The 26,658-nt window shown below is 41.1% G+C and overlaps 1 protein-coding gene across 3 annotated transcripts in view; it reads left to right on the plus strand.

Annotated features, from left to right (window-relative positions):
- The window catches only part of epha10 (EPH receptor A10), a 228,508-nt gene that overhangs the window by 182,560 nt on the left and 19,290 nt on the right, over nt 1-26,658 (plus strand). The window contains exons 9-12 of one of the 3 annotated variants that reach the window (XM_074687701.1): nt 8,100-8,228; nt 12,186-12,241; nt 19,300-19,425; nt 22,311-22,496. In XM_074687701.1, coding sequence (XP_074543802.1) covers nt 8,100-8,228; nt 12,186-12,241; nt 19,300-19,425; nt 22,311-22,496 — 497 coding nt within the window. The remainder of the gene's footprint in view (nt 1-8,099; nt 8,229-12,185; nt 12,242-19,299; nt 19,426-22,310; nt 22,497-26,658) is intronic. The other 2 variants (XM_074687702.1, XM_074687703.1) reach the window with 2 other exon arrangements.

The raw sequence follows: 26,658 nt of genomic DNA on the forward strand, positions 1-26,658 counted from the left end.
TTTTTGGAAAGTTTGATGCACTTTTTTCTCAACTCTGCTCCACATTTTATACAGTAATTCATTCATAACCTTTAATCAATAAAAATGAGAGATAAATCTGTGCTGGAAATAGCTAAAGCCCTACAATTATCTGTGTTATTATTGCTATTGGTGGTGGGAGTTGATAAAAAATTACTATATTAGTTAATTAATTAATTAGAGGCTTTGTACTTAATTACTCACAACTTTTCCCAATTAGAAATTAAAGCTATCAGTCTCATTTTAATTGCATATAAACAGCATATCAGTATTTTACACAAATGGATGACTTGATCAATGAATATCCATACATTAGCCCAAACAACAAAGTCTGTGAGTGTATATATTTAGCCTGTTACAAATATGACGACAAATTACACCTACCTGGATGTTATTGGCCATATTGAAAGGACTCTATCAGTAACTTCTGTCTCTGTTGAGTCTGTTTGTAGTTTTAGGATTCTCTTCTTCCCTCCATTTGCTTTGCAGCTTGGATCTCTCTGTTTTGAGTGTTTTTAGATGTTGGTATGAATATATGTTTTTTTCACTTTACTTATTTGTTCCCTGCTGAAATTCAAGAGAGTTTATTATTTGCATGTGATAAGATAAATTTATTGGTAGGGCTCTGGTCTGAAAGCTCCTTGCTCTTCCTTGTGCCTATGCCAAAGCCTGAGTTTGGGGAGAGCACACCTTCTCTTGTTTAGAAGTGCACACTTGAAAGGCTGTGGCAGGGAGAGCAGCAGCCAAGACTCCCACGGGGTACATTGCAGAGGAGAGCTGGCATCAGTGACCATACATGTGGCACTAGTAGTAGGTGAAGCAGCAAGAGTAGGCAGGCTGAAGCAGTTTATCCACAGCACCAGCTTTGCTGATGTTCTGTCGGCCAAGCTTGACTTTGTGGCCCTTTCTGACCTAATGTTCTACTCAATTCTGATATCAATTGGCTAAAAATTGTTGTAAAAAAAAAGTCATAAAGATACAAGATTAGGATTTAGAAAGTAGTTTCAGAAAAGGCTGTAAATGCAAAATTGAAATAAATTTGCACCGAATTGTTCCTGTGTCACATTTTGTGATACCTGAAAGCCTTTTGTTGTTGGTTTTTGAGACAAGTACCTCATAACTTAAATTTCTTTATTGAAGTTTATGACACCAAAAGTAATAAACAATCAAACAACCACATAATTCAGTCCCTTATTTGGGTTTAGTGCTGCTATTCTGTGTCATCTCAGGTGCTTTAAAGCGTGCTTTATCGCCCTGTTTATTGCACCGAGCATCACTTTGCATGTTTTATTCAACTGAGCGGATAAAGAGGGGAGGAGACGGTGCGTTCCTGCTTCCTGCTCCAAACACTTTGCTCTTTGACTCCTGTCCAATTCTGTTCTCTGCCAGCTCGACTCACACACGCCCACATGGAAACACACACTCAATTTGAACTCCATTGGAGAACAGATCTTCTCCTACACACACATACGCCCACATACGGCTGAGAAACAATCGTTTTTTCTTTATGATTGGACTGAATTCAATTGATATCTATCCAGGGGAATTTTTAGATACATTGTGAGAGGATTTGTTTGCATAGTTTTTGAGCATTGTGTTGTTTTTCCACTACAAATATAAAGATCTACATCAATACCACCTCTCTGTCTGATAGTAGCTTTTTCCACATACGCCCTCTTGTATAAGGAAAGGATTGTGATAAAGAAGCCACCAGACCAAGGCTGAGATGAACACAAACAGTGCAGTGATGGAGTCATTCGGGTGTAGAAATGGCTTCTATTCACTCGCAGCAGCTCCATACAAACTGAAAGTGTCAGTCAAACATGTATAAAGGAATATAAAGAGAAAAAACACACATTAAGCGCACTGCATTAGAAACACGTTGAATATGCACAAATTTGCTAACTTTCCAAATTATTTAAATAAATTGTCACTTTGAGGACAGGCAGCATCATGCCCTCCTGCACGGCCTGGTACTGAATAATAATGCTTATCTTTCTCCCCCTTTTCTTTCCATCACTGCATTCATTGAAAGCGGTCTCCATTGTTCCTCGCTGCTGGACCATTAACTTGCTCTTCATGTTTTGCATAGAGACAAAGAGGGAATGGCTTGATGCCTCAATTACCATGCTCTCGTGTTTGCAGAGACAGCCAGCTCCCGGCTACGGCTGGAGGGGTCTCAGTTACATCGATCTGCCCCGCTCACACAGACACATGCAAATGAGTCCCACTGCATACACTCTCACACACACATACAGACATGAAAGCATGGACACAAGCGTCCACACACTCACATTCATGATAGCCCACTTCATCAAAAAGTCTGGATTAATGTGTCTCTTTAAATGTAATTTATGTGTCAGCAGCAGGTTGGCGCTGCATCTTTTTATGCTGTTTGGTCCCTGTTGTATAAAACACATTAGCAGCTGACATGTTTTATGTAAAATATGTATCAGGCAGAATACACTACCATCCTTATTATGAATGCTTTTGTCCGGTTATCACGAGGAGAGAAACAGTGGAAAAAGCTGTTTGGCATTAGCAGAGGAGATTTTGCTAATTTGTCATGTTCCCAACCCATATACACAGCTCTGCTGCTCATCTCATAAATGCATGTTCCTTAAAAGTATGGCCCCATTTAAAAAGAATTTAAAGGCTTTCCTACGGTACACGATTTATTTCCAAGATGCATTGTTACAACAAAGAAATAATCTACCATCTGCTAAGATTATTTCTTTGTATTGTTTCCTGGCTGTAGCATTAAGTAGGATGAAAGCTACTAGGTGTATCAGTTTTTACCCTCTGGTGCAAAGTGGTCACTGCAGTAGACTGCTATTTCAAAGCTTTTGTTCTCTATAGTGGAACTGAATATCAGCCTCTAGAGTGCTCTCTGCTGCTCCACTTCTTGGAGTGGTCATTTATTGGTCAGTCACTGAAACTTCAAGTCAATTTTCTCTGACTTCAAGATGACCACCAGACAGCCACACTCGTTGACCCCTGCTGGCATATCCTGTCAATCCCTCTGTTCCAAACAAACCAAAATGAAATGAAAAATAAAAAGAAGAAAGAAAGAAAGAAACAACATAAACAAAGCAACAAAAACAAAAACAAAAAAACTAAGCCAATATTTTTCATACCCTAAGAAGAATAAAACACTAAAGGAAAAATCTTGACACAGGCTTTCATAATAAAGGCACCAGAGGGTTAAGAGGTGCCGGAAACTGCAGTTCCTTTAGTGTCCACTTGAGGCTGCATAAACACAGGAACTAACATACACCAGACAAAAAGAGAAAATGTTTGCAAAAAGCAAACATGTTTACAGCCTGGTACAAAAAGTAAGAACATTTTTCAGGATACCAGTTGGTTAGGCTGGGATAGGCATTTTAAGATATTAAATCACAAGTCGTGCAAAATTAAGATATGACTGAACTGTAGCCGTTATCGACAGCTGAAAGCCACCTCAACTCCCCCCGTGCTTGGTTGCCCATAAGTAAGGTTGAGTTGGCATTTCTAATATGGTGACTGCCAATAGGCTTGAAAACTCTGCTTTAGAAACCAATGGGTGACATCACAGTGAATATGTATCACTATGTGGCTCTAAAGCCCAGTTTCCACCAACCTGTTCAGTTCAATGCATCTCAGTACAGGACGGACATTACCAGTCATATCCCACAGTAGATCATGCAGGTTGTTATTTAACACTGGTATCGGATCAGTATTGGTATCAGTCAATACCCAAAGCCCTTCCTCAGGGCACACAGTCTCTGGAACACAACTGATTGCGCTTTTTATCAAAGAGCCACATCCCAATCACAAAGATGGTGAATTGCTGGATGTCTTACATGGTTGCTCTTTTTCTGTTGTCGTGTTTTTCTTCGTTGGATTTATTAGCAGGGCTGCTATGGTGTGACACTATTACGTAGCTGACATGATATTCGCATCCAGCTGACATGCCACCTACCAAGGGGACCAAGAGGGCACAGTTGGCTGTGGAAACACAAACAGTATCAGGCTTTACCGATAAAACCCATGCCAAACTACTGATCCATACCAGACCGCTCAGAGGAAACAGGGCTTAATAGGTTCCCCTTACTTTTGGAACCAGCCTCAAGTGGACACTCAAGGAACTGCAGTGTTTTTCTCTTCTGGGGCTTTGCTGAAGTGCAGTGCTGAAGAAAAAATGAAGTAGAATGAAAGAGATCAGAACAGACACCAGAGAAGTACCTACAGCTTCATTCTTAGACACTTTGGGCCTCCGACCAAACTGCCATAATGCACTTTGAAGCGAGACCAGACTGGTACTTTGTTTTTCCTTTGAAACCACTTCTTGACACTGTGTTCCATCTCTTACACACACATACACACACATCTACACAGTCCACCGGTGCTTGACAGAGTCTGATAGATCTGGAGTTCCAGAGCATTGCCCAAACATCTCTCCAGGAAGCCCAGGCTCGGCTGGTCAGTGTGGGGATTGTTTACCCTTCACTGGCCCCACCAGGTTTCGTGTGTGTGTGCCTTGTGACTTGGAGTGTGTGTGTGTGTATCTGATGAGTGAGTAACAAGTTATCAGGAGCAGGAGATGGAGAAGCAGGAGCTATAGCAGAGGGTCATTGACTCTTGCTAACGTAGGAACAGAGTGTGATTCAGAGGGAAGAGTCGCGCCGCGGGAGAGAGAAGAGGGCCAAGAGAAAAGGTCTCAGGCACCATGGTGTAGATTCATCTGTGTCTTGTACAGATCAGTGATTTCATGTGGCAGGAAAGAAACACTGTCAGACAACTTTAATGCAGAAGGGGGAAGCTGTCGTTCCAATGGGAGCAGTTTTGGAAAAGTGTTGCTATTTATTATTCATCAGGAAATGAATGAATAACGACCTAACTTGTAAGTTTAGACCTACTTCTGCTTTTAAATGTCAAACATCAATCTCATTTCTTGAGAACTTAAAAAGCTTTAGATTTAAGATTTTCAAGAAATAGATGTTGGAATGGTAGAAAACAAAAGCGCCATTCATTCAGATCAGAGTCCAATGAATGAAACTCATGATTCCTAAAAGTTATCACTGCTTCATGAAATTCCCTAACTTTTCATGTATTTCTGCTCTGCATAAGTCTCCCCTGGCCTAAATTCCCTCCACTCTACCTGTCAGCTCGGATCCTCTTCCTTCCTCTCTTACCCATTATTCATATTATTTCCATAACGACACTTTATTTTGCAGCTGAATTTAGAGAACGGGGAGAAAAGAGCCGGCTGTGAACAGGCTTCATTTACATGCCATCTGCTTTAAAGCGCTCCCCGTGCAACACCAGTGTGTGGGCTGCACGTGTAATCGGTCGCTGGAAATGAGCAAAAATTTAAATACGCTACAGAGATGCATGAAAGTGAGGGATGTGCTAATGTCAACGCTGCTTTGGTGATTAAAAACATGATGGTAAAAAAGAGAAAATACTTTCAGAGCTTTATTTTGCGTTAACATTAAGAGCTGTACAATGCAGTTTGAAACTCTTTGCCTTCACTTTACATGGCTCCCGTCAACAAAAGAGTCTCCTGGTAAAGTTAAACCACACCCTGTCTCTTCCAGTATGTCTTACTAATTTATTTCCAACTGCTGCTACACAAGCTGTGCACCACAAAGAGACTGTTGGCAGATAAAGTGCCCCAAGGAAACCACATGCCATGCACTACAAAAACAGAGATTTAAAGCCTCCTGTCATTAATTAAGAAAACTAATTTGACCAGAATAAAAATGTTTTATTCAAGTATTTTTATCAGCCTGAGCTCATTTCAAACACCTTATTGTGTTTGTGTTATTAACCCAAAGGCTGCATTGCCATGTAGAAAGCTAAAATGATCAAGCTGTTGGTATTCTAAATTAATTTAGCGTTAAAACTCCAAATTCATCAAACAAGGATCTGTTTTTTAAGTATTGCCAATTTTCCCTTTGTGCCAAAAGCAGAACTTTTCCACAAGCATAGATCAACAGGTGCCCTGGTTTTTGGTTCCACAGCAAGTATTTGCACCCAATTCAATAAGCACTGCATGAAGCGTTGTCCCTGCACAGGAAGCAAGTCTGGAATGTGGCATAAGCTCAGGCCAGCTGGACTTATAAGATCATACATTCAAATGATGTTTTTGCAGGATTACACATGCATTACAACAGAGTGTGCCCTGAAATGCAGGACAGAATATGCAGTAGTCTTAATCAAGGGTTCCAAAACTTTTCAGAACATGGCTCCAAAAATAGGGGTGCCAGAGATTGACCCCCTGTCACGGGAATACACCAATAAGCCCAACCCAAAGATACCTAATTTCACTAATTGTACGAACGATACGTACACTAAAAAGGAAAACACACACTTAGCACAGGTCTTTACTAAGGGGCAACATCTGGTTAGTATAAATGAAACCTATGCAAAATGTTGCTGTTCATCAAGAATCTGCTTGAGGCTGGCTGCAGAAAGACCAGAAGTCACATACATATCCATACCCATACCCAGCCACTAAAACAGACTTTAGCGTATTAACAGCCTGGTTCAAAAAACAGCTTGGGCCCAGAAAGCTGATTTCACTATCGGCACCAACTTTACGGTAAGTGATTGTTTTTCTAATTCTGCAGTTTAGAAGTTATTAGGGTCATTTGATTGTCCAATCAGAGACACAGCTCAGGCCACATGACTGATGAGCACCCTGTAGCTGTTCAAAATGAAACTTAAAACCGGCACCATATTGAATGTGGCTGCGTCCGCGGATTGGCTTCATTTCAAGTGTCAGGAATGGACGGGTGACGTCGCAGAGCCTTCTTCCAAGTTTTTTAAACAGTCTATGGTCTGTACACAATGTAGGCTTAGCGTTTTTTTGGGGGGAGCCTGCATCCCTGCATTCTGTGCAAAGGCCAGAAGGGGGCGACACCTCCGGTTGCAAAAAATCTGTTTTTTTTTCTCCACTGATTTATTCCTTTAGTCAGTCTAATTTTCTACCAATCTCTTTTATTCAATTTTTTTTTGTTGCCCGGTTTTTGGATTGTCCTTTTAGTGAACTCCCACAAGTCACCAGTCTACGTCACCGTTATTTTCAGGATCACAGGCTGAAAGGTTTGGGACCTCTTCTGTCTCAACACTGGTTTTCAGCTTCCTAAACATCACTGTGTCCCAGTGGTAAATTGTGGTCCCATTTGTAGTGAAATATAGCTTAGAATGGAGACATTTCATTTACAAATCAAATGACTGATTTTGATGACAAAAAAGAAAAGGACCCAATATGGACCCTTGTGGTACACCATTTCCCTATGTTCAAAAAAGGTAGAAAGTAAGCCATTATCAACCCTGACACATTTTTTTTCTTATTGAAGAACCAAATGCACCAAGTTTGATTTTAAAAAGTATCATCAAAGATCATGAGGAAGATTAAAGACTTCAAGAGGCTGAATGAGTTTTGGCTCACATTCATTTCCAGGCGGGTGAAGTTGGAACACATGGAGAGATGAACATATTCAAAGTCTTACTCTTCCTTGTGATAAACCGAAACCTTCTCACACGTAGAACTCTGTAAAAGAATTAACGGTTTATTTGGTGGATTTGCTCTGGGAGTGTGAATTCAGTTTTAATAATTAGATTTATTGCATATTCAAAAATCTGTAAAACACAAAGACTCACATGCATCCTGCCAAGTTTAGCATTTGATGAGGCTGAGCTGACAGCGACTTGAGTTTGGCCGGAATCAGCGGCGTTTTGGCACTCGCATGTTTCTTTCTGCCATCTGGTTCTTCTGAAGTGTGAAATTTAATGATTGATCCAAAATGTGAGTTAAAAAGCACACCAAAGGCACCAGTTCTGGAAGGGTTTGACAGCTTTAAAGATATACTTCTACACAAACGATTTATGTTACTGAAGTACAATCGTTTTACGCGCTTTTCTTGGCAAGAATCAACGTTTTCCTTGAATGGAAATGAGATTTAAGGGATTGAGAGAGACAGGATTCTATTCTTGATCCAGAGTTGTGTTGACTGACCATCAAAGAGCCAGTATTGACATTGGCACTCCTCCCCTCCCCTCCCTCCCCTCCCCCTCCCTTGTTTCTCTCCCAGCAGCGTCTGCTCGAGCTCCTCCAATGTAACTCCCGCTAGCGTGGTGCTGCTCTCGACCTCCTTCTCCACTCTTCCTCCTCCTCCTCCTCTTCTCTCTCCTCTTCCTCCCTTCACACAGCTGATGCCCAGGTACACTGGCATGTCTGCACCCCCTCCCCTCCCCCTTCCCTCCTCTTTCTCCCCTCTTTTCATTTCCCCCTCAGTTCTCCCCTCGTCTCTTCTCTCCCTCTGCGGTTCGTTTTTTCTTTTCTTTTCTTCTCTGTGTTTCGAACTCTCCTCTCACCAAGAGAATGATAACAAGCCAAAACAATTTTCTCTTCCCTTTTTGTCAAGCTGTTTGGCCCAATTCTGAATCCCTCCTCTGCATTGTGCTCGACCACAAAATGAAATGAACTTAAAGATTTGATAGAGACAGTTCCAGTCCAATTCATACCCGGAGTGGAGCCACCATCCAAAACCAACTACTTTGCATCTGCTTTTCAATTTCTGTCACATCTGTGACATTTTAAAGAAGGGATGGAATCAAGTCGTTTTACTACTTCTCCTTCTTTTCTTCTTTTATGTCCTGGATGCTCACTTGCCTCCTTGGATCCTCACTCCCTTAATTTCACCCGCCATGTCCCCTGACCCTCTATCCTGCCTGCTGCTTATTAAGTCTTTATCCAGCTGCATGCCCTAACTCTAGTTTTATATCACTGCCTTGCTTCCTAAATCTCCCTTCCTTGTATCCTTCTCAGTCCTTGTTCAATACACACATTACCTTGTCACTTTGTATCCTGCAAAAAGTATTCTGAAACAAAGAAAAGATAGCTTGAAACGATCTGATCTCCATTCATTTGCTCTTAAAACAAATGCAGAAGTAATGTGCTCACAACAGTGGTTGATGGTGTTCATGGGAAATGGAGTCTTTATTCAAGAAAGATGGTACAGTTGATTTCCTTCCCTTCCATTATGCTGTTAATCGATAATACAAAGCATAGCAGGAGCCTTATATGTAAACAGAGCTTTCAGTATTCGCATTTTACGATTTTTACCAGTCTCAAATAATTTGTAAAAAGTAGATATTCCACAGAAAATAAAAATGTTTCAGAAAAAGTAATCTGAAGTTTTAAAAGTTTGATCTATATCCCATTAAAGGGATTAAACATTTACGTTAGTAGTTCCAGCTCTAAATAGTTTTAGCTTCACTTGTAGGGTGCTGTCATATCATCCATCTTTGTGTACAGTCACCAACACCAGTAGATGGTGACATTTTAAATAGATATTACAAGTTTTACAAGAGGTAAATAGCATAAAAGAAGAATTTCCTCAAACTTACAGAAATCCCGTATCAGGCCAGGGATCTTTCAGAAGAATGTTCCCCGACACAACTTGAGTGCTGGTTTCTTGTAATTTCTCCTCCTTTGACCTCATCCACTTGTCATGTTCCCCACCTGCTCCCTTGCCTCTTCTCTCCTTCAGGTCTCCTGCATCTTGTTTTCCCCCTAGTGCTCTGATGTCCTCTTAGTCATCTCCCTCCCCTTCCTCTTCCCCTCCCCGTGCTTCCTTCCCTCCCCTCTCCCCTTATCTATTAATTCTTGTCTGCCTCCCCTGTGTGGTATCTGCTGCCCTGAGGATGTGTGCTGCATGTATCTGCTGGTGTGTTTTGACAGACAGGGGCCTGACCTTGTCTTAGGCCCAGGCTGCTGCTGCTGCTGCTGCTGCACAGGCTGAGGGATGTGTCAGCCTCACACTTGTCACGTTTCTTGGCGCAAACACTTACAGGGATAGAAAACACTCAAAAAAAACAAACCACAAAGCATGCGAGTGCAGCCCTTCTCATATAAACACCTGTTTATTAAACAAACAAACAAACAAACAAACAAACAAACAAAGAACATCATTAGCTCACTAAAGCCCAGTGCCCTTACATGGTCAAATGTAAACTGCCAGACTCTCCCTATGCTAACATCCCACATTCACTCCTTCACGTGATGCTAGCAGGCATTCATTGACAGTTATCTGACAAAACTCGTTATTCAGTATTAAAGCCTATGTCGTGATATTTTTGTCTTTTTTGGTCAAGAAGCAAGCACATTTCATTGCTAATGATGCTGGAGACAAAGTTCGCAAACATCAGGTGATCAAAGCTAACCACTCTGTTGTCATTGCTAATTAATTAGCTTCTTATAGGGCATGTCACTGCTTTCGTTTCCCTTATGGTGAGATTTTCATCTCTTGTGTTGGGTAACTGGAGTGATTAATTTGGCAGACTTGTGAAGTTAAAGGTGCTAGCATAACAGACACATCATTGGCTTCCCCACATCTATGCTAGGACAAAAAGTGGAGGGTTAATATTACTGTACTTCTGATCACTAAAGCAAAAAACCGACAACATAAACAACCCTGATGCTAAACATTAGCTAACACAACACAAATAAACCTTAAATCATAACTATTAAACAAGCTAACAAGATTACTGTGGTAAACACAGGAAATAGAACCTGTTAATAACTGTTAGATTTACTCGCCAGAAAAGCTAAAACACCAACAGTGATGACAGTTTGCATGTTAAATCACATCATATGTGTCATATTTGGATTAAAAGGTTTCCAAACATGTACGGTAGGAGTTTTACACCTAACAATTTTTGCCAAGTTACCATACCTCCAATTTTATTTGGAAGTATTTATATATTTTTTAATTTTTTTTCTTTTTATTTCGGGGAACTCTCTTCCCTTCCATGTGCACATGTGGAATGCAAAAGCCTGAGGAGGAGAAAGCACAACTGCCCCTTTCATGTTTAACTTGAGCATTGTATAATGGATCCAAATGAGAATTGACTCACTTTTGGAGCCACCCTCAAGTGGCCAAACAGGGAACTATACTTTTTTCCCACCTCTATGTTGGCGTACTTTTCATCCTCAGAGGTTGTAGCTTGACTGTATAGACTGTACAAAACATGGACGTAGTCTCCGTGGCATCACCCATCTGTTGCTGAAATGGAAAATGAAGCAAAATCGGGAATCGCGGCCATGTTGAAAGGGCAAGGGCTTCACATACAACTATAGGGTGCCTGTCAGTCATGTGACCTGGGCTGTGCCTCTGATTGGGCGAGCTCACGATCTTGACGGCCGAGTTAGAAAAAAATTCACCCCCCGTGCGGTCTGTGCCGATAGTAAAATTAGCGACTCAGACAGGAGACATTTTTGAACCAGGCTGTAAATAGGTTTATTTCTGCTTTGAAAACTGCTTTTTTGGCTTGAGTAACAGCAGATTTTAGCACTTCAGCATCGTCTCATATTCTTAGACTGGAGGTTGCCGCTTGGTTGTGACTCAGGACAAGCACTACTTATAAAGGATGTAGCTGCAGGGTCATCCAAACACTTTATTTTCATGTATACAACCCGTTAAAGGGCATAATTTTCAGCAGCGTTGTTTGGTGTAAAAATCTATGATGTACTGATTCCACCATCAAAACACTCTCTGGCTCCTTGGCTGCGTCCTTCTTGTTTTTCATCCTCTCTCTAATCCAAGTAAGCACGGTGCTGGCCATCCAGACTGTCTGTTCATCACTCGTTAATCTGTCACTTACAGCGATTGTGTGTGTGTGTGTGTGTGTATGTTTGTGCCTTATGTGTGTGAGCAAGTGTAAAGAGCCAAGTTTTCCTCTAAGCCGAAAAGCCATCAGCAGATCATAGAGAGCTCTCTCCTCTTTAGACCTCCTGTAGTGGCGGGGGATGAGAGATAACTGTGTGTGCACATACGTGTAGAGAGCCCACTTGCTCATGCGTGTAAGTGTGTTGATCCTGTTCTTAAGGACTCCATCAGGCTCAAACAACAAGAGAGTATCACTTCCAGATAGTGGTCCAAATCAGGCAGGGCTTTTACTTTTTGGTTCCCAATTTTTGTTATTCGCCATTAGGGTCGTTCCAAATGCCTTCCTATCCTCCACTGTCATACTTAATCTTGTCTTTAATCTTCACTTTATCTTGTACTTTCCTTTTAATCTAATAGGACAAACAAGAGCCTGATGCTTTCATTTGTCTTTGTCTGCCATGTGGGATAAAACACCGTCTTGACGCCTGTCTTTGTTTCTCTTTGCAGACAATGCGGCTACAGCAAAGCATCTCAAGAGGGAGACGAGGAACTCTACTTCCAGTGTAAGTGACAGCACTGATCACTGTGTCACCTGTGTGTGTTTGTGTGTGTGTTACTGAGGATAGAGATGGGAATATGTCAATGTTTGTCTCTCCTGTCGCGTGTGAGTGTAGAAACACACGTGCCTGCATTACGGATGACTTTTGAGGGATCGGCGCCACGGCATTAATTCTTAATTCTTAATTCTGAGGGCACACTCAGCTGACTCTGAGCACACTGACACACTCCATTAGGCAGTGTGTGTTTGTACATGTGTGTGTGTGTGTGTGTGCAGCTGGGTTTTATGGGGAGAGATTGAAATCAGGAGGGTGGGGGGGGGTAAAGAGGGTGAAAGCTCCAGAAAAAGTGACGTTAGCTTGATAGCTCTCCTAAAATAGATGCTTAATGTTTTCTTGTTGTAAAAGTTGTTTAACAAAATTCTGCCTGTGTGTGTTTAACTGAGGATAGAGAAAGGAACATGACATAATATGTAGAAACTCGAGCCACTGCAGCTCTAAAAAGAGAAAAGACGCTCTAGAAAAAGTGGCGCTAGTTCCCCAAATAGTCACTTACTGTTTCCATACATGTTCTCTGAAGTGTGGAAGAAGCTCACTAAAATCAACCAAAAGTGCCAGTTATACCTTCTGTCTCCCTGATGAGCCATAAGCCCCATTTCAACTGGGCGGCGCAGTTCAGTTCGTCTTGGTATGGCACCCGTACCGTCCCACTTTTTGGTACCCTTTTGGTGCCAGAGATACCAATCCAACCCCAGATGAAGAAGATGGAGCTACAACACTGCAGTCCGCTGATTGGTCGAAAGAATCATCATTTACCATGCGACAGTGGCTGTATTTCCCCTGGCTGCACACAGCCTTCCCTGACACAAAGCTTGATTGTGCTTCGTACTCAGGAGCCACCTGAAAATCACATAGAAGGCAAACTGCTGGATGTCTTTTACCAAGAGCAGGCACAGTTGGCATTGGAAACGCAAACAGGACCAAGCTGTACCAAACTGTATTAATCCAAACCAGACTGCTTGGTGGAAACGGGACTTAAGGTTCATTCTGTAAATGCAGAAAAAATGTCTGGGGGATATGAACATGTGCCTTGCATAGAAGGCTCACAGAGTTTAATATAATAGTTGACAAGAGCCTACAGTGTGCCATAATAGCCTAAACTTTGATAAAACCAACACCATATTAATATAGGTTATGAATTGTAGAGGTACTAAGAAAATTTGAACGACTGGTATGTTTTTGGTACCATGTACAGGTAGAAGGCAACATTTGCATTTTTACATGTTTCCATCAATCAACTAGGAAAGCACTCAGAGAGCGAGACCTCCGCCAAGCATATAGTGATTGTCATGCAACACTTTAGTCCTACTTTAATGTTATACTCTCTTTCAGCAGACTGTCTGCTACAATTTGGTGTTAGTTGCAGGTTTGTACGATAATTTGTTACCTGACAGTGTTGAAAATTATGATGACCCAGTACATATTTCATATTCCAGATCTTAGTATCCAGAATATTGCCAGGATCTGGATCGTACTTTTACATCCTTCAGAAGTTATGGTGACTTTGTCTTGTATTGTTTTGCAAAGCAATCCAACCATTTATTGTGGAGTTATATTCACATATAGTGAAAACAGTCCTACATTGATAAAGCATCCTTTAAAAAAAGTCCTGGATCCAGACAGTGATCTCAATCACCTCCAATATTTAATCACTTCTTCCCTACCCCATTTTGAACATTTCCTGAAAATTTCACCAAAATCTGTTTATTTGTTTTTGAGTTGTGTTGTTCACAGACAAACAAACAGAGACAGACAAACTCTCCCACAAAGATAACCTCCTTGGCAGAGGTAATCAGCACATAAAGTAGTTTAAACTATTAGAAACTAAGCTTTACTTGCTTATTTATACAAACCTCTTTTTTTCTAGACTGCAAAACCAATGATTGACAGTTTTGAGGAAAGGATTGGCCAAGTTGGTCCTTGCAAGGGATTCTGCCTGACCTCCAAAGAGTCATATGACAAATTCAAACACTGCTATTGGTCACTTTAGTTCTTTTCTCTTTTTTTAAAGTATAACATGTGTAGGCCAAAAATGGGTGTGTTGCCTGGAAGCAACAAGGTACCTTAGAGGGTCAATTTAACGTTTTGTGTGACAGTGACCGAACTGGAGTACTTTGACGAATCACTTCCTGTTAATGTGTAATTGTGCATGCTACTGCTTTGCTTATGTTGTGGATGTATGTGCGTGTGTGCACAAATCTAGAGGGATTTCTTGGAAGTGTGTGTAGAGGCACGTGCGTGTACATGCTCATTTGCGTTGTTTAATCTCCCAGCATGCTCTGGAGAGGTTTGGAGCACTATGCCCGATGAATAATGAGCCGAAGCCATGCGGCTGGGAATTAAATCCGCCCAAGGAAAGACATGCCAACAGCTGATGGGCACGCAAGACACACACAAACACATCAACACCGAGATATGTTTTTGGCCTGTTTTTCAAACACCTTTTTTCCTCTTTTTCTTTTTTTTCATGGACATAAATAGACACAGACACATTTTTTTCACTCTCCCGGGTCCACTTCTCGTTCCGCCGTTTGCTGCAGGTCTGCCTCGTCTGGAAATGCGGAGAGTGCGTGAGGAAGTGTCAACCAAGCTTCATTTCATTTTTCCTTCCTTGTCCCATCTGTTCGCTCGGTAGACTCTCAAAAACACACACCCAAAGTCGAAGTTTAACACGCAACGACAGCGAGGAAGAATGAGTGGATAAAGTGGCGTGTGGAGGGAAAGTAGGCTAAATGATGGAGTGAGTGAAGGGTGCTGTAAGAGGGATCGAGGGATGATGATAGCTAAGTAGTGAGTTGGCAAAGATGGAGAGACTCATCATAAGTGACACTGCTCAGAACATTAGTTTTATGTCCGAGGATGTGACCTAGAAACACAAAACGGGGAGCGGCGAAGCTGCAAAGAATCTCTCTGTGCTTTGCGTTTGGAGACCAAGTTTAGGCATCAGCTGGTGTTTGATTGCGTAAGATATCCAGAGTGCGTTCTGGGAAATTAAAGAAGAAAAGTAACAAGATGTGGTGTTTTTTTAAATAATGGAATTAAATACTTTGAGGCTTAGCATGCTTGCTCTGTGGCCCAGTGAAGATTATGCAGCCGAGCGTGAACACGCTTCAGTTTCCCCTCAATCGCTCATGTCAGTGGTGCTGTTAACCCTGAAACTAATCAGCTGCTGAATCAATGAAGCATACACTCCTCTGTGTGTGTGTGTGTGAGTGTGTGTGTGTGTGTGTCATTCTATGAGGAATAAAAGCATTGCTTCTTATGTCTGTTAGCCGCACAGCTGAAGCTGAAATCCCCTGAAAAGTCTTCAATCCCTCCTTCTCTCCTTCTCTCAGCCCCGACGTTGAGGTTTCATTTGCCTCGTAATTGGGCTTCATTTGTCGATGTGTGTCTTTATTCAAACAAATCTGCAAGCAAGAGTGTGTGCACATAAGAAGTCATATGTGTGTATGTGTGTGTGTTGGATCAATAAGCAGTTATGAGGCAGACGGTACAGGATGCTGCTGGTCGATCTGGAGCTGTAATCACTTTTCAGGAGGAGAGTGTGTGGATTTCGGGGAAGCTGGAGGATTCACCTTCAGACTTAACAATTAAGACTTGTTGGTTAATGATCATTGGCTATCTGCTACTCACTGGTTCTTATTGATGGGTAAATACTATCAGCAGCTAATGAAGGGAAACAGGCAGAATAAGGAGTCTTTGTTGTGTACAGCAGAGCAATGGGAGTCAATTACACGGCAGGACTAAATGTCAGCTTTAATTTAAAATGATATTTTTTTTAAGAGCTCAACATGCTCAAGAATGTGTTTTTTTTTTTAAATTGTTGATTTTTTTTGTTCAGTTTGGACTCCATATTTTAGCTACATTCACACTGCAGCCCTGTTTCAACTAAGCAGTTCAGTTTGGTTCAGTTCGCCTTGGCACTGCACGCATATTACTGTGTTTCCACAGGCTAATCCCAGGACAGATCCCCAAATAACCGAGATGAGTCGTGCCACTTTTTGGGACCCTGCTGTAGGGGTGCTAGACTAAACTGATCCGACCTCAGAAGGTGGAGCTCCAACACTGCAGACCTCTGATTGGTCGAAAGAATCCTCACTTACCGTGTGACAGCGGCTGTATTTCTCCTTGCAGCACACAGTCTTCTCTGAAACAAAACTTGACTGCACTTAGTAAGAAAGAGCCACATGGAAATCACTAAGAAATGGAATTGCTGGATGTTTCCCATAGCTGCTCTTTGTTTACTGTGTCACATTTTTCTTCTTTGTTGGATTTATTAGCGGGGTACACTGTGTCGTGTCATGTTATTATTTAACTGAGTGGCTATTGGCATCTGGCTTACACACCGCCTACCACAGGGGGGCACGGTTGGCTGTAGAAACACAAATAGGACCAGGCTCAACTAAGCCAACCTGTATCAAACTGTACTGATCTAAACCAGACTGCTTGGTGGAAACAGGGCTTTAGTTCCCCTTCACATATTTAATGTATCCGTCTTTTTCAAACAATGTTACCATGACTGCTCATATACTTACATTGCTCCTTTACCTTGGCATTGCTGTTAACCAATACATCCACCAGGGGGCGCAGCCCAGAGTCAAAAGTTTGTGACAACTACAGACCTAAAAACAAATATGGTGACTGTGGAGGAGGTATCACTAATGAACCTCTTGCATAAAAGACAAAAATGTAGGAGACTGTGGTTTGTGAGGCTTTCAAATACATCAAGGAAGTTGTGCCTAGGGATGGGCACTGTGTTATGAACTTTTATTTGTACTGACCGAATTCTTTCAAAAGTATCAGGTACCGATGCATGTAGGATCAAAAGGTACCATGTGTAGGTACCTAAATGCATCCCTGTGACTGTGAGGGAGTGGAAAAGTAGGCAATTTTCCATGCTGGACATAAACACAGCATTGCAAGGTTATATATTGAAACACAATTATGTTTAACTGAAAAAAATGTACTTAATTATTAAACAAACTGATATTTTTTACCATTTGAACACAAAAAAGTACCAAAAATTAGCACCGTTGAGTACCGGCAACAGCACCATATTATTTCAAATGTGAAAGGCACCCATCCCGAGTTCTGCCATAGTTCTTTCTTCTTTGTATGTCACCAGAGCTGTGTATCAGGTAGTTACAGAAACATTGCCTCCGTGTTTACCTGTGTACTGCTCCGTCTGTCCTGTATTCGTAAGCTTTATGGAAAATTGCAGAAATAAGGTCAAAATGAACGCGGAGCACGGACAGATCAGTTTTTAACACTGAACATAAATTGATCTTTTATGCTAAATTCAAATTTACTGCTCAAATCTGATTGTTTTGTTTGTTCATATCACATTATTTAAAAGTGGCCTATCTGCAGACTGCAGTGTGAACTGCTCATGCTCCCAAAGTTAACCACATGCTCAGATGAACATTAATGTTGTCACGCAAAGAGTGTTTGGTTTTGGGGGTTTGTTTTCCAAAGAGATTGCTTTACTGTCTGTATGACCCCCGCTTTTTTCTCCCCCAGCTCTTCATGACGAGAAATAGGAACGCAGACTTTCGCTTTTCTCTGCACGCTCCCATCTCCATCTTTGCTTCCTTCCATGTGTCTGTGTTCATTAAGCGTGACTTCTGCCCCAGGACGACGTCACAGTCCCTGGTTGTGACCTAGCTGTTGAGACCAGGGTCGCATTCAAGAAAATCTGACACCTATCTGATTCAGTTCCACATTTAAAGTGGTCTCAATCTGGTTCGAAAATGTCAGATTCAATGTGACTCGTGCCGTTCAGACCATGAGAAACAAAGCAGATTTAGGTCACTGTTAACTGCAGTGTGAACAGAGCTTTTGTTTAACTAGCGCTAAATGCTGTTTTTCTGTTAGCTTGTCGCGCAGCCCTCATTAAATCCCTCTCCTCCTGACGAGGCTATTTGTCGAATGTCACAGAGTCGTGTTATTTAAGGAGATGTTTTCGCTGATGTACCGAATCTGTCATCATTTTTCGTGACGAACGTTCACGTCTCGTAAGAAAACTCCAAGAAAAAAAAGCGGTGAGTCATCAACAAGTGCGGTGACACTTTGAGGTTTCTCGGTCTCAGCGTTTTATCATGTCCTGTCCTAGTTTGTGACTGAAGATTAAAATGCGTCTGTTGTTTTTCTTATGTGTGTGTTAGTGAGATAACATTTTGAAACGAGCAGAAAAGGGCTCGAGGAAAGAACACAAAGTCAGATTTGAGCGCCTGGAGACTTTGATCTCTTCTTTTCTTTGCCTCTGGAGCGCACAAGGTCAAACACAAAGAATAAGACAAGGAAGGAATACATAAAACCCGGTATTTAGCATCTCTTAAATGACAAAAATCATCTCAAACAAGCTCCTTACATCAGCCTCTTCTATTTATTGTAAATTCTGGGTCATTAGAAGCACACATAACTAGCTCAACATGCCAGCCTGCTTTATGTGCAGCTTCCCTGCAGTTATAATGAGCCTTGATGGCAGAAACATTCTCCAGCTTTCTCAAACATCAATGCCCAAACTGGAGTATTGATTCTGGTCTGTGGATCAAAGAGCAGAGGCTTCTTCCGAGACACAACAGTTTGGTTTAATGTTCGACATTCATACAAAGAAATTCTTTGTTGACAGAAGCAGAAAAACCAATTCCTGCTCTGACTGCAGCTTCAATAAGACTCAAAGAAATGAAGACGCCGGGATTGGCTTTTCTTTGTGTTCAGAGCAAGAGGTGACCTCGGGGTCACAGACGTCTCTCGATGCTATCAGCAGTGCTAGTCGTGTGTATTTATTCAGTTTTACGCAGTTAAATGGTTTCTGAACGTGAGAGCGGTTCCTTTTATCTGCCTTATGTGGATTTTTTTTTTGTGCCAGGCTTTGATCTGTTCAGAGATGTTTCGTATTCTTGTTTTTTTGTTGACAAAAGGGTTGCCGTCGTGTTGAGTTTTATTTAATGAAAAAAAATTCAGCTACTTCTAATCGTTCTTTCTCTTTTTGTATTTTTTAGTCAAGATCCCAACAAGGAGGACCTACATTGACCCAGAGACCTGCGAGGATCTGATGCAGGCCGTGCACGCTTTCGCCAAGGAGCTGGACAACTCTAGCATCAAGATAGAGAGAATCGTACACACAGGTGAGTCATGATACAAAAGCTTGAATGATTTCTTTTGTGAATCAAAACTTGTTTTTCCTGCTATTCAAAAGCTCAAAATCTTTACGCTGAGATTCAGTTTTCGTGACAGAATTGAAACTTAGTGGGTGCTTGTTGGAATCTCAAGGTAAGAAGTTGTTTGCCAACAGGATAAGAAAAGAAACAAAGTTGAACTAGTTTCAACCAACTAAAATTTGGTCCCAACATCAACATTGTACTCAGTTTGAAAGGCTCCTGGATGCTGACACATTTAATTGATGGCTGGTGGCAGTAAGCAGCTGTTGATGTGGGTGTAATAGGAATTAACTGCGGGTTTTTTTCTTTTAAGACTCTGTTCTCTTCTTGGCTCTCCTTCTTGATGTATCTTACTGTTTCCACAAGAACGGCAGCTGCCATTTATCATTAAACTTGGCCCATTTTCAATGTTTAATAACTAATGAAAAAGAAACTTTTCAAAAAAGAGGAGGACTCGAACACAGTCCAGCCCAGTAATATCTTAATATCACCACAACATACAGACATGAGAAACATTTCTATGCGGTTTATTTATTTTTTAAAGTTTGACTGGGGAGACAGAGTTTTTGATCTGTACTGCAGCCAGCCACCAGGGGGAGCAGTTTTTGTAGCCAGCTTAGCCAAGTAGGATTATGTCCATTTTTTTCTTTTTTTTACAGTCTGTAAGTCATAATTTGAGGATCAAGGTCAAGGTTAGAATTCTGAGATTAGAGAACAGAATCCTAGGATCAAAGGCTTGAATTCCAAAATCAACAGTCATTATTCTGTGGTCAAAGACCAGAATAATGAGTTCAAAGGTCAGAATTGTGTGATCAAATTTAGAATTGTGAGATTAAAGTTCAGAATCCTGAGATCTAAAGTAAAAATTATGAGACTAATGTCAGAATTCTAAGTAACAATAAGGCAGAACTCTGAAGTTTAAAGTTCTAATTCTGAGAAAAAGAAGGTAACACTTTACTCTAGAGGTCCACAAATTTCATCGCACTTAGGTAATAATTAGACAAAGTTTTTTCAGATTTCTTTGAAATTAACCCCAAAATTTCATGAGAATTTGGTAAAAATTAGCACATAACTTCTGGCCAGATTCTGTTTTGCAGAGCAACTGTATTTGCAGTGTCTATCACAATCAGCTAAGGCCAATTTACAACCCCATTCTCGGTGAATATCACACCTGAAGCCTTCAGTTGTATCATGTAAAACATTATAGGCCTAATCATAAAGGTTTATCATTTTGCATGTGATCTCAATTATGCATATCAACAAACTGGGTACGAAAGAACTTGATGAAATTAAATAACAAATAGCTAACTATCGACTGCTTATTGGAACATTGAATTATTCACTTAACATTTCAAAGGTAAATAAAAACATATAGTGGTGGGTTGTGATTTAATCTCAAATAAATTGTTTGCTAATCGTCACCTTCTTACCTTTCAATTTGGAGTAAATTTCAAAGAAGCTAGAAAAACAATAACCTACCAATTCTGACATGCGACAATAAATGTTGACATTATTTTATAGAAGTTATGTGCTAATTTCGAAGAAATAAGAAAAAACTTTGTCTAATTATTACCCGAATGTGATGAAATTTGCAGACCTCTGAAGTTAGGTGTGAGCAAAAAGAATATCAGAATTCCTACTGTTACATCAGGACTTTAAGAAGTTGCAGTAATAAGATTTTTGGCCTGTTTTCAAAGCGACTTTTTCCTTCCGTAGCATTACTTCTCTTTTGTAGGGTGATAACCTTTAACTTACTTCAAACTAAAAGGTAATATTTGAACTTATTAAAAGTTGTGGATAATCAAAGTACCATCATTTTCTCCTCAGATTTTCCCAGATCAAGTCAGACACTTATTTTTCTTAGTTTTCTAAAACAGATGAACTGCAGAGTTTATATAGACACTACATTTTTCAGCCAACAGGTCAATTTTGTGTAAATATTCTCAGCCACAATTTTTTTTCTTACCTGTTGTTTATTCTGACTCCATAGATGCAGGATAAACTCCTACAACCCTGATACGTACATTTCCTAGGGTGCATCCCAGTGGTATCTTTCGTCAGTCTCTCCCTGCGCCGTCTTTTGAGCACAGAGAGTTTTGTGCGTCAATTGTGTTTTTCAGCTTTTTCGAGCTCTTAAGAGACACAGAAGCTCTTTTTTTTCGGTACATGCTGAAAAGAACACGCTGAACTCCTTGTGATCAGTAAATTGACTTCATGTTGTAAATTCATGGAGCACCCTTTCACTTTTAAGCCGAGTGGAAAAAATGCAATATGAACGGGGAGTATGGCAAAGCAAAAATGATGAAATTCCTTTTTAAGAAATGGTAACAGAAGCAAATAGTTCTTAATCCTTCCTTCCTTCCACCATACCCCTAAAATGTGAAATCACTTTGTGCGTTAAAGCAGGACGTACAAGTTGCTGTAATCTTGCAGCAACTCGCATTTTTGTGGCACTTTCCTTTAACATGCCGGGAGACAAATTGGAGACACCAGCTCAATCAGACTGATCTGTGCTAAAGTCGAGCTCTGCTTTTCTCAGCGTTATGTTTTCCTTGTCTGTACTCAGTGTTCCGCTGTTTCACCTGAACCCCACCTTATCTTTGATCTCTCTTTGATCCCTTTGTGTTTCGTGTCTCCTAACAGTGTCTGTTCATTTGCGTCATCTCTCTTCCTCTTCGATATGTTTGTCTTTCTCCATCTGATTCTGCTCCAACCTTTCGCCTTTTCTCTCCCTGAGTCTTCTCATTCCATTTTTGTCTCGCTCTGAATCATCACTTTGACCTCCCTTTTTCTCCCTCTAGTTCTTCTGTCAATACAGGTCATGACCTCTGCTTCTTTGTCTCCCCCGGCAGGTGACTTTGGAGAGGTGTGTCGTGGCTGCCTGAAGCTGCCCAGTAAGAGAGAGCTGCCGGTGGCCATAAAGACGTTAAGGGCCGGCTGCTCCGACAAACAGCGGCGTTCGTTCCTCAGCGAGGCCGGCATCCTGGGGCAGTTCGACCACTCCAACATCATTCGGCTGGAGGGAGTCATCACCACGGGTGAGGAGGATGAGAGGGAGATCAAGCAGAAAGGAAGAGATGGATGGCAGATTGGGAGGAAGGGGATACCACGGGGAAAAGGAGCAAGAAAACAAAGGAGAGCAGGTGGGAGATAAAAAGGAAGCATGGAGGGTGAAGAATCTCTATCTCAGAACCCATCGCCTCCCGTCTGTTGATAAGTTTTGGCTCTGGGAACAACGGCCAAGTTTTCGAGCCTGGAAGCTGGAAGTTAGTGATAGACTGCCACAAACTTTGTGCACTGCATAGCTGAATTAGTAACTTTAGAGACAAACATGTTTTCAACAATATAAGGGAAAAATTGGCCTCACCAGTTTTTTTCTAAAATACACACTATCATTTCTTAGTTTAATACATAGGTCCAACTATGCCTCTGTTTTTTGTGGGTCTCAGTTTCATTGTGGAATAGTCACACAGTTGCTTCACTTTGGCTAACCTTGGTGGTTTTGGATCCCAGACTCCTGGGCCAGTTGTTAAAAGAATTTAATCCTGATCAAAACGATCCAGATTTGGAAATCCAATTTCTTGCTATCCATGATCAGGAAATTCATCTCAGTTTTATGCCAGTTTTTCAAAGCAACATTGGATTGGATAACCCTGATCCAGATACACAGTTTTCAAGGTTACTAAATCTAGATTACCAGTGCTCTAAATGGGAAATTTTAGCATAATGTTGGCTACCAGCTCTGTAAAGAACAACAGGTACAACAGCCAACATGGGGTCATTGTAGGTGTTTTTTATTTTGAGAAAAAAAATTAATAACATAAACGTCAACTTACATTTTTAATTTCTTTCATGACCCCTCACCTGAGCCGCAACAAATAAATAATAGATATACATCAAAAATTGCATATCTTCAAATCATCTGAAATGTAACAAAAAGGCAGAAGAACAAGAAGTAGAAGAAGAAGCTAAATGTCCGATAGTTAGCAAGATAAAAAAAAATGTTCAGGGTATCTGTGCTTCTGCTCTTTCAGTTTCTCTTTGTTTATACTTCATGATACTGAAAGGCTTCATTGGTGCAAAATACAAATAAAACTATGAACAGTTAATTGCACAAATGGATTATTTGACCAGTTTTAAAGTTTGACTATATTTTCTTCCAGAAATCTTCCTTGAAATACTGTCTCCTATTGGGATTAGGAAAATCATGTTGTTGTTGGTTTTTTTTGGATCAAATTGAACTAAATCGTACTGAAAAGTTCCCAAACAACACAAACCCAATATGTGATCTGGATTACATGATCTAATCCGATTTTGAAATCCTTTTTTTCCCTTTTGAACAACCCATTTTCAGAATTTAATCCAATCAGATAACCAAACTCCGATTGGATTACCTTTGAACAACTGGCCCCTTATGATTTACTTCTGATCAAAGGGTCTTGAGATAAATTTGTACAAAGTTGGTATAAAAATATGGCCGGATCAATCTTCTAAAGAAAATGTTCGAACAGCAAATGACAGCAAACTTATTTGGCTGTGACACCAGCTATGAGCCATACAGGTACTAGGTCAATAGTCGACAAATTGCTTTAAATCAATGCCAAACAAATTACACACCCTTATTTGATCGATTTTTAGAACTGATGTTAGCACATCTTAATCTGTTTATGATGAGTCTCAGTTTGACTGTAAATGGTCTCACAGCCTATTTTTTTCCAAGTTATTTTTCTGGCCTTTCATGCCTTTGATTGAATTGTACAGAGGGCAGTGAATAGAGCAGGAAACAGAGTCAGGGGTGGGGGGTGGATATGCAGGAAAGAGGCCACAGGTTGGATTTGAACCCAGGCCACCTGCACAAGGGCAAACTTCATGGAGCGCCAACTAAACCACTAGGCCATCTGAGCCCCATGCAGAGTCTTTTGAGGGCTGTCGATAGACCGTATAATAGACGAACGTCATCTCTGTGACATCACTGATCTGAGTCTGATAACAGAGTTTTGAAGCCAAATGTCCATATTGGAAATGAGGCGGGCTTTGAGCCTCCACACTAACAGCTGTAGGGCGATAGGATATTTGATGAACTGTTGCCGATTGGCAAAAACTAAAATCTAAGCATTAGTCCGGTCCAATTTTTTAGTAAAACACGTCTTGTAAGACATCCAATGAGCAAAACTCAGGAGACAACTCTGAAAAATGTCTTATTTGAATATTTTTTTAAAAAAATTGAGCTTAAATAGCTTTTTAAGTAAAAAGAAAAGTAGCCAAGGGGTTAGGAAAAGTTTGCTTGTCAAGTGTAATATAGTATGACTAACTAAACAAACATATTTCATAAGCACCTTATCTGTGTCTAGTGAGTCTTAGTTTTGTTGTTAAAAGTTAATTTTACTGTGACATTGCTCTGTTTGACCTTGAAGGTACGAGCCCCAAAAATGAAAAAGAGTCTTTGTGTAATCTACTTACAAGTAACAGGTTTTAAGTTTAATTTGTGAAATGTTCATTTGAAAGAGTTGTTAAGTCTGTCTTTAGAGGAAATAAAACAACTTTTAAAACGCTGATTAGCTGAATGGAGGGTAGATCAATTATACCTTATGCATCCTAAGAAGATTGGAAATCTGAGAAGAGGTAATGGAACCTGACCATTTCAATATCACACGTGCAGAGGGGGTCGTCATGTTTGGTAACAAAGGAGAGATTGGAAGAGAAGTGGTGGAGGGAGAGAGAGGAACAGATGAGAGGATTGGGAAGAACAGCGCGATACTTTGAACATTTCAATATCACACAAAAGGAGGGGGTCAGAGCTCACAGCAAAGAGGGGGCGTGGCGGGAGGATGGGAGAAGAAGAAAAGGTTGACGAGTCGAGAGAGGAGCAGTGGCACGGACGCAACAGCCGAGCTACATCAAGGCCCATTTTCCGCTGACAGATAGCAATTGAGGTCCTAGAGCGAAAACAGGATGAGAGGAGGGGGGAGGGCAGAAAAAGTTGAGGGGAGGAGACGTAGGAGAGAGGCATGAGAGACAGAGAAGATGAGGTAGAGGTTAATGGGAATGGCAGGTGAAGGGAGAAGCTGTAAAGAGTTTGTGAAGTTTTTGTTACTGCCGCAGTGATGCCGCTCAGTGTGTGTGTGTGTGTGTGTGTGTGGGTGTGTGTGCGTGTGTATGGGCGCAGTGCCTGAACACACTCTGTGCTCAGTAGGATGGCAGCAGATGTGCAGGGTACAGTAATTGGTGCTAGAGACCCAGCGGGGCTCTGAGATCCACTCCAATCTCTCCCACCATCACGTGCACAAACACACACATAGGCTCACTCACTCTGTTACTTTCATTGACACACACACACACTCACACACACCTGCTCGCTTGGCTCCTCACTTGGCATGAAATCACACGTAGGGGCACAGAAACAGTACACACAGACACACACACACACAGACTCACAGACCGTTAGACTACAAATCACCTGCTTTACATCACTGGCCTCTACCAGATCCTCTCAGCCAGTTTTCCAATGCACCTCCTGCAAACATCACCCTCCTCTGACTAATCTTCCAATCCTTTCACTGTCTTTCAAAGCAACATGACATCACAAGTGTGTCACATTTATATAATGATGATCATGATGACATTTCTCAGCCTACAGCTCAAAGAGGTTATTGCATTAGCCAGTTAGCCACCTGTTGCTAGACAAAGGTCAGCACTTTACAAGACTAAAACTAAGAATTTCAATAAAATGTAAGGTGCACCACAGAAGAGAACAGTCTGTAGAGAAGAAACCCAAGACGCTAGATGGGAACAAGTGGGCAATAAAAGCCAGTGCATCACTAGGTTTACCCAGTGGACATCTTCCTTTCACCAGGGTTCAGTCAAGTTTGACTGAAGACATCTTGGAGAGGGTGAATGTGACACCAGACTTCCACCAGATCCATGTCTGGTTCGTCTCCCTCATTCGCTCATCCGTCTAAACCAGGGCTGTCCAGTTGGGGCCCACTGCCCATGTTTGAATTTTTATTACATTTAAATATTAATTTAATTATAATTATTATTACTTTCCCACTGCCAGCAGTTTGAATTTCTCATTCTTTATCTACATATTGTGGTATTTCTTCCCCTGACCACAAATTAACACTGTGTTACATTGGGAGTAGAGTGGCGCTAGTCCTATCAGCTCAAATCTGGAAGTCCATGACAAGAGTGAAAGGATGC

The sequence above is a fragment of the Halichoeres trimaculatus genome, unplaced genomic scaffold (genome assembly GCF_033239565.1).
Source record: "Halichoeres trimaculatus isolate MK-OKI-2021-1 unplaced genomic scaffold, fHalTri1.1 fHalTri1_scaffold_14, whole genome shotgun sequence".
In the NCBI taxonomy this organism is placed as follows: domain Eukaryota; kingdom Metazoa; phylum Chordata; class Actinopteri; order Labriformes; family Labridae; genus Halichoeres; species Halichoeres trimaculatus.